This window comes from Saimiri boliviensis, chromosome 13 (genome assembly GCF_048565385.1).
Source record: "Saimiri boliviensis isolate mSaiBol1 chromosome 13, mSaiBol1.pri, whole genome shotgun sequence".
In the NCBI taxonomy this organism is placed as follows: domain Eukaryota; kingdom Metazoa; phylum Chordata; class Mammalia; order Primates; family Cebidae; genus Saimiri; species Saimiri boliviensis.
The window spans coordinates 93,216,910-93,230,770 of record NC_133461.1 but is presented as its reverse complement, the minus strand read 5'-3'; the positions used below and the strand labels follow the sequence as shown (position 1 = coordinate 93,230,770).

The 13,861-nt window shown below is 38.2% G+C and overlaps 1 protein-coding gene across 25 annotated transcripts in view; it reads right to left on the bottom strand.

Annotated features, from left to right (window-relative positions):
• Positions 1-13,861, bottom strand: part of PCM1 (pericentriolar material 1) — a 124,651-nt gene that overhangs the window by 85,188 nt on the left and 25,602 nt on the right. For 18 of the 25 annotated variants that reach the window (XM_074383997.1, XM_074383979.1, XM_074383980.1 and 15 more), the window contains 4 exons: positions 12,945-13,190; positions 10,737-11,006; positions 9,889-10,059; positions 9,587-9,703 (listed from right to left, as the gene is read on the bottom strand). In XM_074383997.1, coding sequence (XP_074240098.1) covers positions 9,587-9,703; positions 9,889-10,059; positions 10,737-11,006; positions 12,945-13,190 — 804 coding nt within the window. The remainder of the gene's footprint in view (positions 1-9,586; positions 9,704-9,888; positions 10,060-10,736; positions 11,007-12,944; positions 13,191-13,861) is intronic. The other 7 variants (XM_074383993.1, XM_074384002.1, XM_074384003.1 and 4 more) reach the window with 1 other exon arrangement.

Genomic DNA, 13,861 nt, shown 5'->3' with positions numbered 1-13,861 from the left:
AACTGAGATTAAAGAAAGTCAAACTGGAATAAACTCCAAGAAGTGAATGCAACCGACTTTCAAGATGGCCGCCTAAGAACAGCTCAGGACTTCAGCTCCCAGTGAAAGTGCAGAGGGTGAGTGGACGCCGCATTTCTAGACGAACTCTTATTGCCCACAGACAAGGAGATACCCAGGCAGAGGGGTCGCCAGCATCACAGTCCAGCCGGTGCGGCTGTTTTGGCCCCCGAGGGGCTGATTCCGCCCGCGCGGCTGCTGTGACCACTCCCTGTTGCTGCGGTTCTCCATACAAAAGCCACTGGTCTGGGAGCCCTCTTAGCTGGCGAGCAGAGCCTTGAGACGGCAGAATAGCCCATTCATCTGAAATAGCGAGTCAGGCCAGGAGATTCCTAGGCAAAAAATCCGCCAGGAGCCGGCGCCGCGGTTCGAGCCGACTCCGTGAGTCGCAGCACGGGAGATCCCGGCGCCTTTTCAACAAGCGACCGGAACGCGGGGTCGTTCAACTTAAAAGAAAAGACTCTGAGTCAGGGAGCCAGGTGATCAGGCTCGGTTGGTCCCACCCCTCCACCCCCAACAACAACCAAAAACAGTAATTGGAAACCCTCTGGGTTGAGCCCTTCAAACCAAGCACAGCTGAACCGGGAAGGTCCGGCTCCGTGGGGGAGGGGCTTCCGCCATTACTGAGACTCTCCACCGCTACGGAGGCAGGCTGCCGTTGCCGAGGCAACCCGCCGTTGCCGAGGCAACCTGCCACAACAGAGAGAGTCCGCCATAACAGAGGCGGGGCCACCGTTGCCCAGACAGTTCTAACTACGCCCATATAAAAAGGACTACAGGGAAGAGCTCAGGGCAGCTGGGCGGAGCCCACAGCAGCTCAGCAAAGTCCCTGCGGGCAGGCAGAGGCTAGGCATGCTGCTAGCTGGGCGGGTCCGACCTGAAAAAAAAAAAAAAAAATCAAAAAAGGCAGTAGTGCAACGGAAACTCATAATGCTCCAACTCCCTGGGACAGAGACAGACAACAGGTGGATAAACCCACAAAAATGGGTAGAAACCAGCGTAAAAAGGATGAAAACTCCCGAAACCAGAACACCTCTCCTCCTAAAAGTGATCACAACTCCTCACCAGCAAGGGAACCAGACCGGATGGAGAAGGAGGGTGATGAAATGACAGAATCAGACTTCAGAAGATGGGTAGTAAGAAACTACAATGAGCTAAAAGAACATGTTCTAACCCATCGCAAAGAAAATAGGAACCTTGAAAAAAGATTGGACGAACTGCTGACGAGAATGGACAGCATAGAGAGGAGAATAAGTGAATTGATGGAGCTGAAAAACGCAACACGAGAACTTCGTGAAGCATGCACAAGCTTCAACAGCCGAATTGACCAAGCAGAAGAAAGGATATCAGAGATCGAAGACCAACTCAATGAAATAAAAAGAGAAGGCAAGAACAGAGAAAAAAGCGCAAAAAGGAATGAACAAAATCTTCAAGAAATGTGGGACTATGTGAAAAGACCTAATCTACGTCTGATAGGTGTACCTGAATGTGATGAAGAGAATGAATCCAAGCTGGAAAATACTCTTCAGGATATTATCCAGGAAAACTTCCCCAACCTAGCAAGGCAGACCAATATTCAAATCCAGGAAATACAGAGAACACCACAGAGATATTCCTCAAGAAGAGCAACCCCAAGGCACATAATCGTCAGATTCACCAGGGTTGAAATGAAAGAGAAAATGCTAAGGGCAGCCAGAGAGAAAGGTCGGGTTACCCACAAAGGGAAGCCCATTAGACTCACAGCAGATCTCTCAGCAGAAACCCTACAAGCCAGAAGAGACTGGGGGCCAATATTCAACATCCTTAAAGAAAAGAACTTTCAACCCAGAATCTCCTATCCAGCCAAACTCAGCTTCATAAGTGAAGGAAAAATAAAATCCTTTGTGAACAAGCAAGCACTCAGAGATTTCATCACCACCAAACCTGCTCTACAAGAACTCCTGAAAGAGGCTCTACACATATAAAGGAACAACCAGTACCAGCCACTCCAAAAACACACCAAATGGTAAAAAAGCAGCAACACAATCAAGAATCTACATCAACTAACCAACAAAACAGCCAGGTAGCATCAAAATGACAGCATCAAATTCACACATAACAATACTATCCCTAAATGTCAATGGACTAAATGCCCCAATCAAAAGACACAGACTGGCAAATTGGATAAAAAGCCAAAACCCATCAGTGTGCTGTATCCAGGAAACCCATCTTACATGCAAGGATACACAAAGGCTCAAAATAAAGGGATGGAGGAAGATCTACCAAGCAAATGGAGAGCAAAAAAAGGCAGGAGTTGCAATTCTCATCTCTGATAAAATAGACTTTAAAGCAACAAAGATCAAAAGAGACAAAGAAGGACATTACATAATGGTAAAAGGATCACTGCAACAAGAAGAGCTAACGATCCTAAATATATATGCACCCAATACAGGAGCACCCAGATACATAAGGCAAGTTCTTAATGACTTACAAAGAGACTTAGACTCCCACACAATAATAGTGGGAGACTTTAACACCCCATTGTCAATATTAGACAGATCAACCAGACAGAAAATCAACAAGGATATCCAGGACCTGAACACAGACCTGGAACGAGCAAACCTAATAGACATTTACAGAACTCTCCACCCCAAATCCACAGAATATACATTCTTCTCAGCACCACATCACACCTACTCTAAAATTGACCACATAATTGGCAATAAATCACTCCTCAGCAAATGCAAAAGAACAGAAATCATAACAAACAGTCTCTCAGACCACAGTGCAATCGAGTTAGAACTCAGAATGCAGAAACTAACTCAGAACCGCACAGCTTCATGGAAACTGAACAACTTGCTCTTGAATGTTGACTGGATAAACAATGAAATGAAGGCAGAAATAAAGATGTTCTTCGAAACCAATGAGAACGAAGACACAACATACCAGAATCTCTGGGACACATTTAAAGCAGTCTCTAGAGGAAAATATATAGCAATGAGTGCCCACATGAGAAGAAAGGAGAGATCTAAAATTGACACCCTATCATCAAAATTGAAAGAGCTAGAGGAGCAAGATCAAAAAAACTCAAAACCTAGCAGAAGACAGGAAATAACTAAGATCAGAGCAGAACTGAAGGAAATAGAGACACAAAAAACTCTTCAAAAAATCAATAAATCCAGGAGCTGGTTTTTTGAAAAGATCAACAAAATAGACAGACCACTAGCCAGATTAATAAAAAAGAAAAGAGAGAATAACCAAATTGATGCAATAAAAAACGATAAAGGGGATATCACCACAGATTCCACAGAAATCCAAACCATCATCAGAGATTATTACAAACAACTCTATGCACATAAACTAGTAAACCTGGAAGAAATGGATAAATTCCTGGACACCTGCAACCTCCCAAGCCTAAACCTGGAAGAAGCCGAAACCCTGAATAGACCAATAACATGGTCTGAAGTCGAGGCAGCAATAAAGAGCCTACCACCCAAAAAAAGCCCAGGTCCAGATGGGTTCACAGCTGAATTCTACCAGACACACAAGGAGGAGCTGATACCATTCCTTCTGAAACTATTCCAGACAATCCAAAAAGAGGGAATCCTTCCCAAATCATTTTACGAGACAAACATCATCCTGATACCAAAACCCGGCAGAGACTCAACAAGAAAAGAAAATTTCAGGCCAATATCCATGATGAACATAGATGCAAAAATCTTCAATAAAATACTGGCAAACCGATTGCAACAGCATATCAAAAAGCTCATCCACCATGATCAAGTAGGATTCATCCTGGGGATGCAAGGCTGGTTCAACATACGCAAGTCCATAAACGTAATTCACCACATAAACAGAGCCAAAGACAAAAACCACATGATTATCTCGATTGATGCAGAGAAGGCTTTTGACAAAATTCAACAACCCTTTATGCTAAAAACCCTCAATAAACTAGGTATTGACGGAACGTATCTCAAAACAATAAAAGCTATTTACGACAAACCAACAGCCAATATCATACTGAATGGGCAAAAACTGGAAGCATTCCCTTGGAAATCTGGCACTAGACAAGGATGCCCTCTCTCACCACTCCTATTCAATATAGTACTGGAAGTTCTAGCCAGAGCAATCAGGCAAGAAAAAGAAATAAAGGGTATCCAAATTGGAAAGGAGGAAATCAAATTGTCTCTATTTGCAGATGACATGATTGTATATCTGGAAGACCCCATCATCTCAGCCCAAAATCTCCTGAAACTGATAAACAACTTCAGCAAAGTCTCAGGATACAAAATCAACGTGCAAAAATCACAAGCATTCCTATACACCAGTAATAGACTTCAAGAGAGCCAAATCAAGAACGAACTGCCATTTACAATTGCTACAAAGAGAATAAAGTACCTAGGAATACAACTAACAAGGAACGTAAAGGACCTCTTCAAGGAGAATTACAAGCCATTGCTCAACGAAATAAGAGAGGATACAAACAGATGGAGAAACATTCCATGTTCATGGTTAGGAAGAATCAACATCGTGAAAATGGCCATACTGCCCAAAGTAATTTACAGATTCAATGCTATTCCCATCAAGCTACCAATGACCTTCTTCACAGAACTGGAAAAAAACACCTTAAACTTCATATGGAACCAAAAGAGAGACCGCATAGCCAAGTCAATTCTAAGCAAAAAGAACAAAGCGGGAGGCATCACACTACCGGACTTCAAACTATACTACAAGGCTACAGTAATCAAAACAGCATGGTACTGGTACCAAAACAGAGATATAGACCAATGGAACAGAACAGAGGCCTCACAGGAAATACAACATACCCACAACCATCTGATCTTCGACAAACCTGACAAAAACAAGCAATGGGGAAAGGACTCCCTGTTTAATAAATGGTGTTGGGAAAACTGGCTAGCCATGTGCAGAAAGCAGAAACAGGACCCCTTCCTGACACCTTACACCAAAATTAACTCCAGATGGATTAAAGACTTAAACATCAGACCTAATACCATAAAAACCTTAGAAGAAAATCTAGGCAAAACCATTCAGGACATAGGTGTAGGCAAGGACTTCATGACCAAAATGCCAAAAGCAATGGCAACAAAAGCCAAAATAGACAAATGGGACCTAATCAAACTCCACAGCTTCTGCACGGCAAAAGAAACAGTCAGCAGAGTGAATCGGCAACCAACAGAATGGGAAAAAATTTTTGCAGTCTACCCATCTGACAAGGGGCTGATATCCAGAATTTACAAAGAACTAAAGCAGATCTACAAGAAAAAAACAAACAAGCCCATTCAAAAATGGGCAAAGGATATGAACAGATACTTTACAAAAGAAGACATACAGGAGGCCAACAAACATATGAAAAAATGCTCATCATCACTGGTCATCAGAGAAATGCAAATCAAAACCACATTGAGATACCATCTCACACCAGTTAGAATGGCGATCATTAAAAAATCGGGAAACAACAGATGCTGGAGAGGATGTGGAGAAATAAGAACACTTTTACACTGTTGGTGGGAATGTAAATTAATTCAACCATTGTGGAAGACAGTGTGGCGATTCCTCAAGGACTTAAAAATAGAAATTCCATTTGACCCAGCAATCCCATTACTGGGTATATATCCAAAGGATTATAAATCATTCTACTACAAGGACACGTGCACACGAATGTTCATTGCAGCACTGTTTACAATAGCAAAGACCTGGAACCAACCCAAATGCCCAACGATGATAGACTGGATAGGGAAAATGTGGTACATATACACCATGGAATATTATGCAGCCATAAAAAACGATGAGTTCACGTCCTTCATAGGGACATGGATGAACCTGGAAACCATCATTCTCAGCAAACTGACACAAGAGCAGAAAATCAAACACCGTATATTCTCGCTCATAGGCGGGTGTTGAACAATGAGAACACATGGACACAGGGAGGGGAGCACTACACACTGGGGTCTGTTGGGGGGAAATGGGGGAGGGGCGGGGGGTGGGGAGGTGGGAAGAGATAGCATGGGGAGAAATGACAGATACAGGTGAGGGGACGGAAGGCAGCAAAGCACACTGCCATGTGTGTACCTATGCAACAATCTTGCATGTTCATCACATGTACCCCAAAACCTAAAATGCAATTAAAAAAAAAAAAGAAAAAAAAAAAAGAAGTGAATGCAAGAAAGAATAATACTTATTTGTAAGGATATTATTCAAAGAAACATAAAAACAGAAAAGTGGTTAAATTATATGTAATGCCTTAGGAAAAAAAGAACTGGTGGATAGCATATTAACTGTTAAACTCTTAAATTTTGCTCATCACGATTCAGAAGGATTAACGCAGAAAAACAAAATTCCAAAGGTTATCAATTATTTAACTGCTCTTCTCCAATGCTACTAGTTTTTAAAATAATCAGCTACTCTATTTACTCTTCTGTTGAACTGGGGCATCTTTTACTTGCTATTTTATGTAATAAAATTCCCGTAACTAATTTCAAACTGTTCTCAAATTCTTGTAGGAACCAGAAAAAAATAAACAATAAAAAACTGCCAAAATACCTAGAGGTTAAGTTTTTTTGAGACAGAGTCTTGCTCTGTCGCCAGGCACCAGGCTGGAGTGCAGTGACGCGATCTCTGCCTTCTGGGTTCAAGCAATTCTCCTGCCTCAGCCTTCTAAGTAGCTGGGACTACAGGTGCACACCACCACGCCCAGCTAATTTTTGTATTTTTTAGTAGAGACAGGGTTTCACTGTGTTGGCCAGGATGGTCTCGTTCTCTTGACCTCGTGTCCCACCCACCTTGGCCTCCCAAAGTGCTGGGAGAGGTTAAGTTTTATCATTTATAAACAGCCACAGACAACCCCCCCCCAACCAAAAAAAACTAAAATAGTTACAAAATGGGAAAGTGTAGTCCTAGGTAATAAACCAATAATAAAACATACAAAATTTGTCTTACCTACACTCAATTACTAAAATAGTACTTTGCTCTTGCCAACATATATGAACACTTTTATAAATACTTTTATTCAAACTCTTTTAAGTGGAACTACAAATAGTTGTCTTTAAATCTATCTAGAATGCCATTACACAAATCATGGAAAATTTAAAAACCATTTAAAAGAAACACTGCAGAAAAACCCAGCAAAAACAGTAGCAACCAAGTCAACTGGATTTTTTTAAAAAAACGAATGAAAGGAATTTCCAAAAACAACAAAAATATAAACCAAAAAATCCAGTATTAAAGGGTACCATCTAAATTTATTTATTTATTTTTTTTACTTAAGCTCACTCTGTCACCCATGCTGGAGTGCAGTGGCACGATCCTGGCTCACTGCGACCTCTGCCTCCTGGGTTCAAGCAATTCTCCTGCCTCAGCCCCGTGAGTAGCTGGGATTACAGATGTGCGCCACCATGCCAGCTAATTTTTGTATTTTTAGTAGAGATGTTGGCCAGGCTGGTTCCGAAGCCCTGTGACCTCAGGTGATCCACCGGCCTCTGCCTCCCAAAATGCTAGGATTACAGGTGTGAGCCACTGTGCCCAGCCCCATCTAAATTTGTAAACACAAATATCAGAAACAAAGGGCAACTGACTGACAGTCAAGGTTGAAGAACATGTTACTAATTTTGCCCACAATTTATAAAAAAGGGAATTACATTTCGAAACCTTTGTTAACATATACTAAAAACAGCTGTCAGATATAACCCAGATATAACCATAAGAAAGTATAAAGAAAAATACTAAGGGCTAGAATTTTACTAATGCAAATTACAGTATAACAACCATATTAAAAATGAATATGGAAGAGTTATAGCAAGAAGAGAAAAGCAAATAAAGAAGAGGAAATATGAACAAAAGAAGTACTCATTTAGAGACTTCCTTGTAAAGTATACCTGTGATGGAAATCCACGTTTTTGGCTATATTTCCTATTAGGCCTCAGTTCCCTGTCATTTTGAGGAGGTCTGTCACCTTTCCCTTTTCGACTTGTAGTAACGTCATTTCTGAAACCTGTTCTTGTGAAGCTGAATTCCCTAGTTTGTCCTCAATGCACGGCCAAATTCTCAGACTAAAAGATGCCTCCTCCTTTATTAAATAGTGTAGCATATTAATGTCTTAACACAAACTCTTGTTTAACATATAAACCAGCCTTGTAAAACAATTTAAAAATTACCAGTCCACCTTTTTAAAAAACTAAAATTAATCCACATCCCCCTCCGAGTGGCAGTAAACTTAGTCTTTTACGTTTTCTGTAGACTGGACGGTTGCTTACGGTAAATAAGCAAGTACCACATCCTATGCAATTTCCAAACTATACAACTATTAAAGCACATTTTTAACATCTATTCTGCTACATGTTATTAGTCCACTTTCATGTCATGATTTTATATTATGAACGAAATTGTCATCAGAAGGAATTCTTTATATAAATTATAATCAATCTATACAAGTTCCCACTCCTCCATGACAGAATTCCTTTGCCCACATAGTCCCAATCCTTCCATTTCTGCTGGAATGTAAGAAAGAAGTTATTCCCAGCACCACTGTAAACAGAAAAACAATTTCCCCACAGTAAAATCCATTCTTCAACAACTGTTTGGATCAGGCTAAGTATCTCCTGTTGAAAATAATGTAGAGAAAAGAAATTCAAATTGCCTCTTCAAATTAGGAAGGGGAGGGAAGAAAAAGGAGACAGATAAGAACTATGCAGGTCAACACTAATGAAATAAACCTTCAAACTCCTAATGCTGAATGGCATTTTGAACACCTTAAAACCAGAAGAGATACATGGTTATCCTCTCAAAACAAAAGCTGTACTAGTCTGTAACAGATACTAAAGTTTAATAATGCATGGTTATAGGCACATCTGCTTAAAATGCCTAAAAACACCCTAGTATTGAAACATACTAAGTTTGTTTTATGTTTCCTCAAAGTTCTGTAAATTCCTAATTATTTTTCAGAGAAACAGTACTTCAACAAATTTCATTTTGACAAATCAGAAATTATAGTACTTTTCTCATTGTGAATACACCACTACATAAATGCTATCTTGTCCCATTTACTAGTTTTTATCTCAACTTTTCAGTCATCTGGTTTTGCTACAGTACTAGGATAGAGCCCTAGAAATGGAAAACCCTAATATTTGTAAGGAGTCCTCAGTGATAAATGAACCTGGCAATTTCCAAAAGATTATATGCTAAGTAATCACTAATGTTGCCTATAGTCCTTAATTCCACAATCAATTTTAACTTGCTTAATGCTTCTTAAAATTAGGGAAGCTTTGCTGAACAAAACAAACTACAAAAACGTTTCTATAAACTGAATATCAAAAATTACCAGATTTTCAAATCGATCACTGAAAGCATTTTTTGGATTAATAAATAAAACTTCTGTGTTTAAACACAGAATAATACACACAGCATTAACAATTTGAGGGTTTCTTTCCTGGAATACACTTTTCATTAGGGAACACCTATAAAATAACATCTTGAAAACTGGGGAAAAAGTTTAAATCTTCACTTCCAGCCATTCAATTACCAAAAAGCCGCTTACCGTGGTATCTGAAGCCTCAGACTGCACATCTATGTTTAGCGATGTGCTCTCAGCTACAGAACCAGATCCCACAGCTGAATCTATAGTCCGAACATCCTCCTCCTCATTTTCTCTAGCCTGAAATATTTTAGTGGTATAAATCATACAACTATTAAAATGGGCAATAAAATGTTATAACGGATGGCACGATTTTTTGAAAATATGTTAACTCCTCTGGAGTGGCATCAGAATGTCATCAGTATATATACACTGAGATACTACAAAAATAACTCCATACATTATTTTAAAAGTCTAATACTTACAAGGATTTTTTTAAGAAATCTCATATATGACTTCTCTTGTTCTTTAAGGTGATCTATTAGATGAGTAAGGCGCTCAACATTAGCAGATCTCTCATTTTTCTCCACGAGATCTTCCCGCATGGAACTGGCTTTAGTAATATAATCACGAATTTGAACAAGCCTGCTTACAATCTGCAGGGGAAATATTTTTTAAATAGTACACAATATATACAACTGAGCATAATTAATTCAATAGCAACAGTTTTACAGATTTTTATTTCCAAGATAACTAAAGATAATTGGATTACTGTGAGAATTAATAGTTGCAAAAAAATCTAAATACAACTTAGATTTTCATCAAAATAACTGGTAATACTAAAAACTCCAATCACTGTGAATTTAAAAATAAATTTTAAAATCTTAATCTACAGTATCAGAAAAATTTTACTTCTAGAACTGCACACCAAACTACTTATGTTTTCTAATGTTTACATACTGTAATAAATTAAGTGTATTACAACAAATACTTTTGCAACGACTTTTCAAAAAATTATACTGTCATTTTAAAAAATTCTTACAAAAATCTATTAATCACTTTACTTCCAATCCCCCTTTACTAAAAACTGGCAATATGGTATTTCACAAATAAACAGAAGTCTTAATTAACCTGAATATGCCACTTCTAAAATTATTTTGGATAAACAGAAATTTACTTTAAGTAAATCTGGTAGATTAACAAAAAGGGTCAAGGAATTACTTTAATTCCACCTAACTAAAATTCCTGTGTGCATAACTTAATTTTTAAAATCTTAATGTACATATTTTGAGGTTTAGGAAAAAAATGAGCAAGAAAAAGAAATGTGTATTACCTGGCTGCTCTCCATCGCAGGCTCTCCCCTCCCATCTTCTTCAGAGACCTGACAGTTTTGCAAGAGGTCATTACTTAAAGCAGAAGCAAGTAACTCTTTACACTGTGCTGATCCAATCATTTCTCTCTTTGGGGGACTTGTAGATGCATCTTTGCTCTTGTTACTATTAATCTGCATAGGCAAAAAGTTGAAGGGCTTTCGGTTTTCACTAAGCTGACGTTTGTTGTTAGCAGCTGTTGCTCTACCTTGAGAATCACTTCCAATGCTTCTCTATGTATGAAAAAGAAATTAAATGACATAAACATTAACCTTATGAAAAAAATTTTTTTTAATCCCAATGTTCTTAGTTTCACCATCAGATACTGATTGAGATGTACACAGCTTTGTAGTAAGATCTCAAAGAGCTTTGGCTCTATAAGTCTGTTACTAAAATATGAAAATTTGATTAGCATTTTCCAGACCTCAATTTGTTTAGGCAATTCAACTGATGAATATGAACAAGATTAGTTTAAATGAAGTACAGCTTGAGTATCCCTTACCCAAAATACTTAGGACAAGAAGTGTTACGAATTTCACTTTTTCTCAAATTTTAGAATACATGCATAAACACGAAATATGTCCTGGGAAAGGGACCCAAGTCTAAACACAAAATTCCTTTATGTTTCATATGTACCTCATGCACATAGTCTGAAGGTAATTTTACTTTTTTTTTTTTTTTTTTGGGACGGAGTCTTGCTCTGTTGCCCAGGCTGGAGTACAATGGCACCATCTCGGCTCACTGCTACCTCCGCCTCCCAGGTTCAAGTGATTCTTCTGCCTCAGCCTCCCAAGTAGCTGGGACTACAGGAGCATGCCACCACAACTGGCTAATGTTTTTGGTATTTTTTTTTACTAGAGACAAGGTTTCACCATGTTAGCCAGCATGGTCTTGATCTTCTGACCTCAGAATCCCCCCACCTCAGCCTCCCAAAGTGCTGGGATTATAGGTGTGAGCCACATCCGGCCAATTTTATACAATATTTTTCATAATTTTGCTGCATGGTGGCTCATGCCTGTAATTCCAGCACTTTGGGAGGCTGAGGCAGGTGGATCATAAGGTCAGGAATTCAAGATGAGCCTGGCCAAGATGGTGAAACCTCATCTCTACTAAAAATACAAAAATTAGCCAGGTGTAGTAGCAGGCGCCTATAATCCCAGCTACTCACGAGGCTGAGGCAGGAAAATCGCTTGAACCTGAGAGGCAGAAGTTACAGTGAGCTGAGACTGCTCGACTGCACTCTAGCCTGGGCAAGACAGCAAGACTCTGTCTCAAAAAAGATAATAATAATTTTGTTCATCAAACAAAGTTTTGACTGTGTTTTCACTACAGTTCGTCACAAGATCTCAGGTGGGAAATTTTTTACTCATGTTGGCACTTAAAGAGTTTTGGATTTTGGAGCATTTCAGATTTTCATAACAAGAATGCTCAATGTATTCTAGAACCATGAATCACATTTTAACTCACATTGCTTTCTGCTACTTGCTTATAGCATTTTTATAGGTTTTCAACCTAATGAATCAATGTAAATTATTAAAGATGTGTCTACATGAAGAACTGTCCAGCTCAGTGCCTGACATACAGTTAAATGTTCAGTAATAAATAGATATTAATGATCCATGATCATCATCATCATCATATCAGACTTGGATCTACCTTTCCACATTTTTGGAAATGTGTTTATTTCTATAACACACAGATCTGACAGTAAAATATTTGTCAAGAGTTTATCATCACTTCAACTTGCTTTTAGATATAAACTTTATTTTGGTGATAATTACAAAATAGTTTCATTCTAAATTTGAGGTAACCCAGTACATCCCACACTTAGCCAATGATAAATATACTAAACTGGAACTTTCCATTACTTAACACCAATTTTATTCAGTTACTAAATTGCTAAATTTAGTTTCATAGTAAAATCACTTTAGTCATATAACATAGTAATCAAGTCCAGAAATACCTGTCTTTAGCAAATTTAGAAATGAGATTTCATTTCCCTCTAAAGAACACAGGACCATCCCCTGTGATTAAAGTTCTGTCCATAGGCACAGAAACTTAAAAAAAAAATTACATAAACAGCTCAATTTTTTATTCCTAAGACAAATTATTTAATCAATTTCAAGTATTTCTCTAGTAATTAACTTGATTTTTAACAATGATTCACAAACCTGATCTAAATCACTGAAATTTATCCGCTGTTTCAGTTTCTCTAATTCTGCCTGCTCTGGGACAGACATCTGAGTCATGTATCTACTGTGTGGAAACGTATGTGGAGTCTTTGTTCTTCGCCTTCCAACTCCTGGTGACGACTCCGGAGAAATAACATTAGTTACTCTTTTATCACTTTCTACACCACACTTTTTCTTGTTCTTTTCTGATGATCTATTTGCCTTCTTCTGTTGGCCACCCCAGTCCTTTAAAAAAGTAAAAGTAAAAGTTAACCTGGCCTCCATCAAACCAGGAAAATAATTTGGCATAATTAAAAAGTTTTGGTCAGTATAAAAACAAAAAATGTTTGACATAGACTTATACTCCTAGAGACAATTATTTACTTCCATTAACCCATTTTTCCCCTTATTACATCTATCCTAATTTTATAGGCCATCCTTCAGAAAATAGACTACTTATCACACATCACTAACGAACACAAATCCTCAAATGCTAACCCCAAAATCAATCTGAATATTTCCAAGAGGATTTTTAATTATTATTTTCTATCTATAGATAGAATCGTGAAATAAATTAGATACCTTTATTGACCTCCTATAAAGTAAATATGTATCATAAAAAGATCTGAAATCAAATCGACCTGGGTTCTAAAATTTATTACTATTTTCTGAGAAAACTCTCCACTGTGTGACCCTAGGCTATTTATTTCACTTCCCATAGTCTCAGTTTCCTAATTTCTAAAATAGTGTCATCTTCAAAATAGGATTAAAAATAATTAGTATCTACCATTTAGTAAGCAATAAATATAGCCATTATTATTTTCATAGGTAAAAATGTACATGATAATATCCAACATGGAATTATAAAAAGTACTTGCAAAGTGAAAAACATTTTTATTATACCCACATAACCTAAT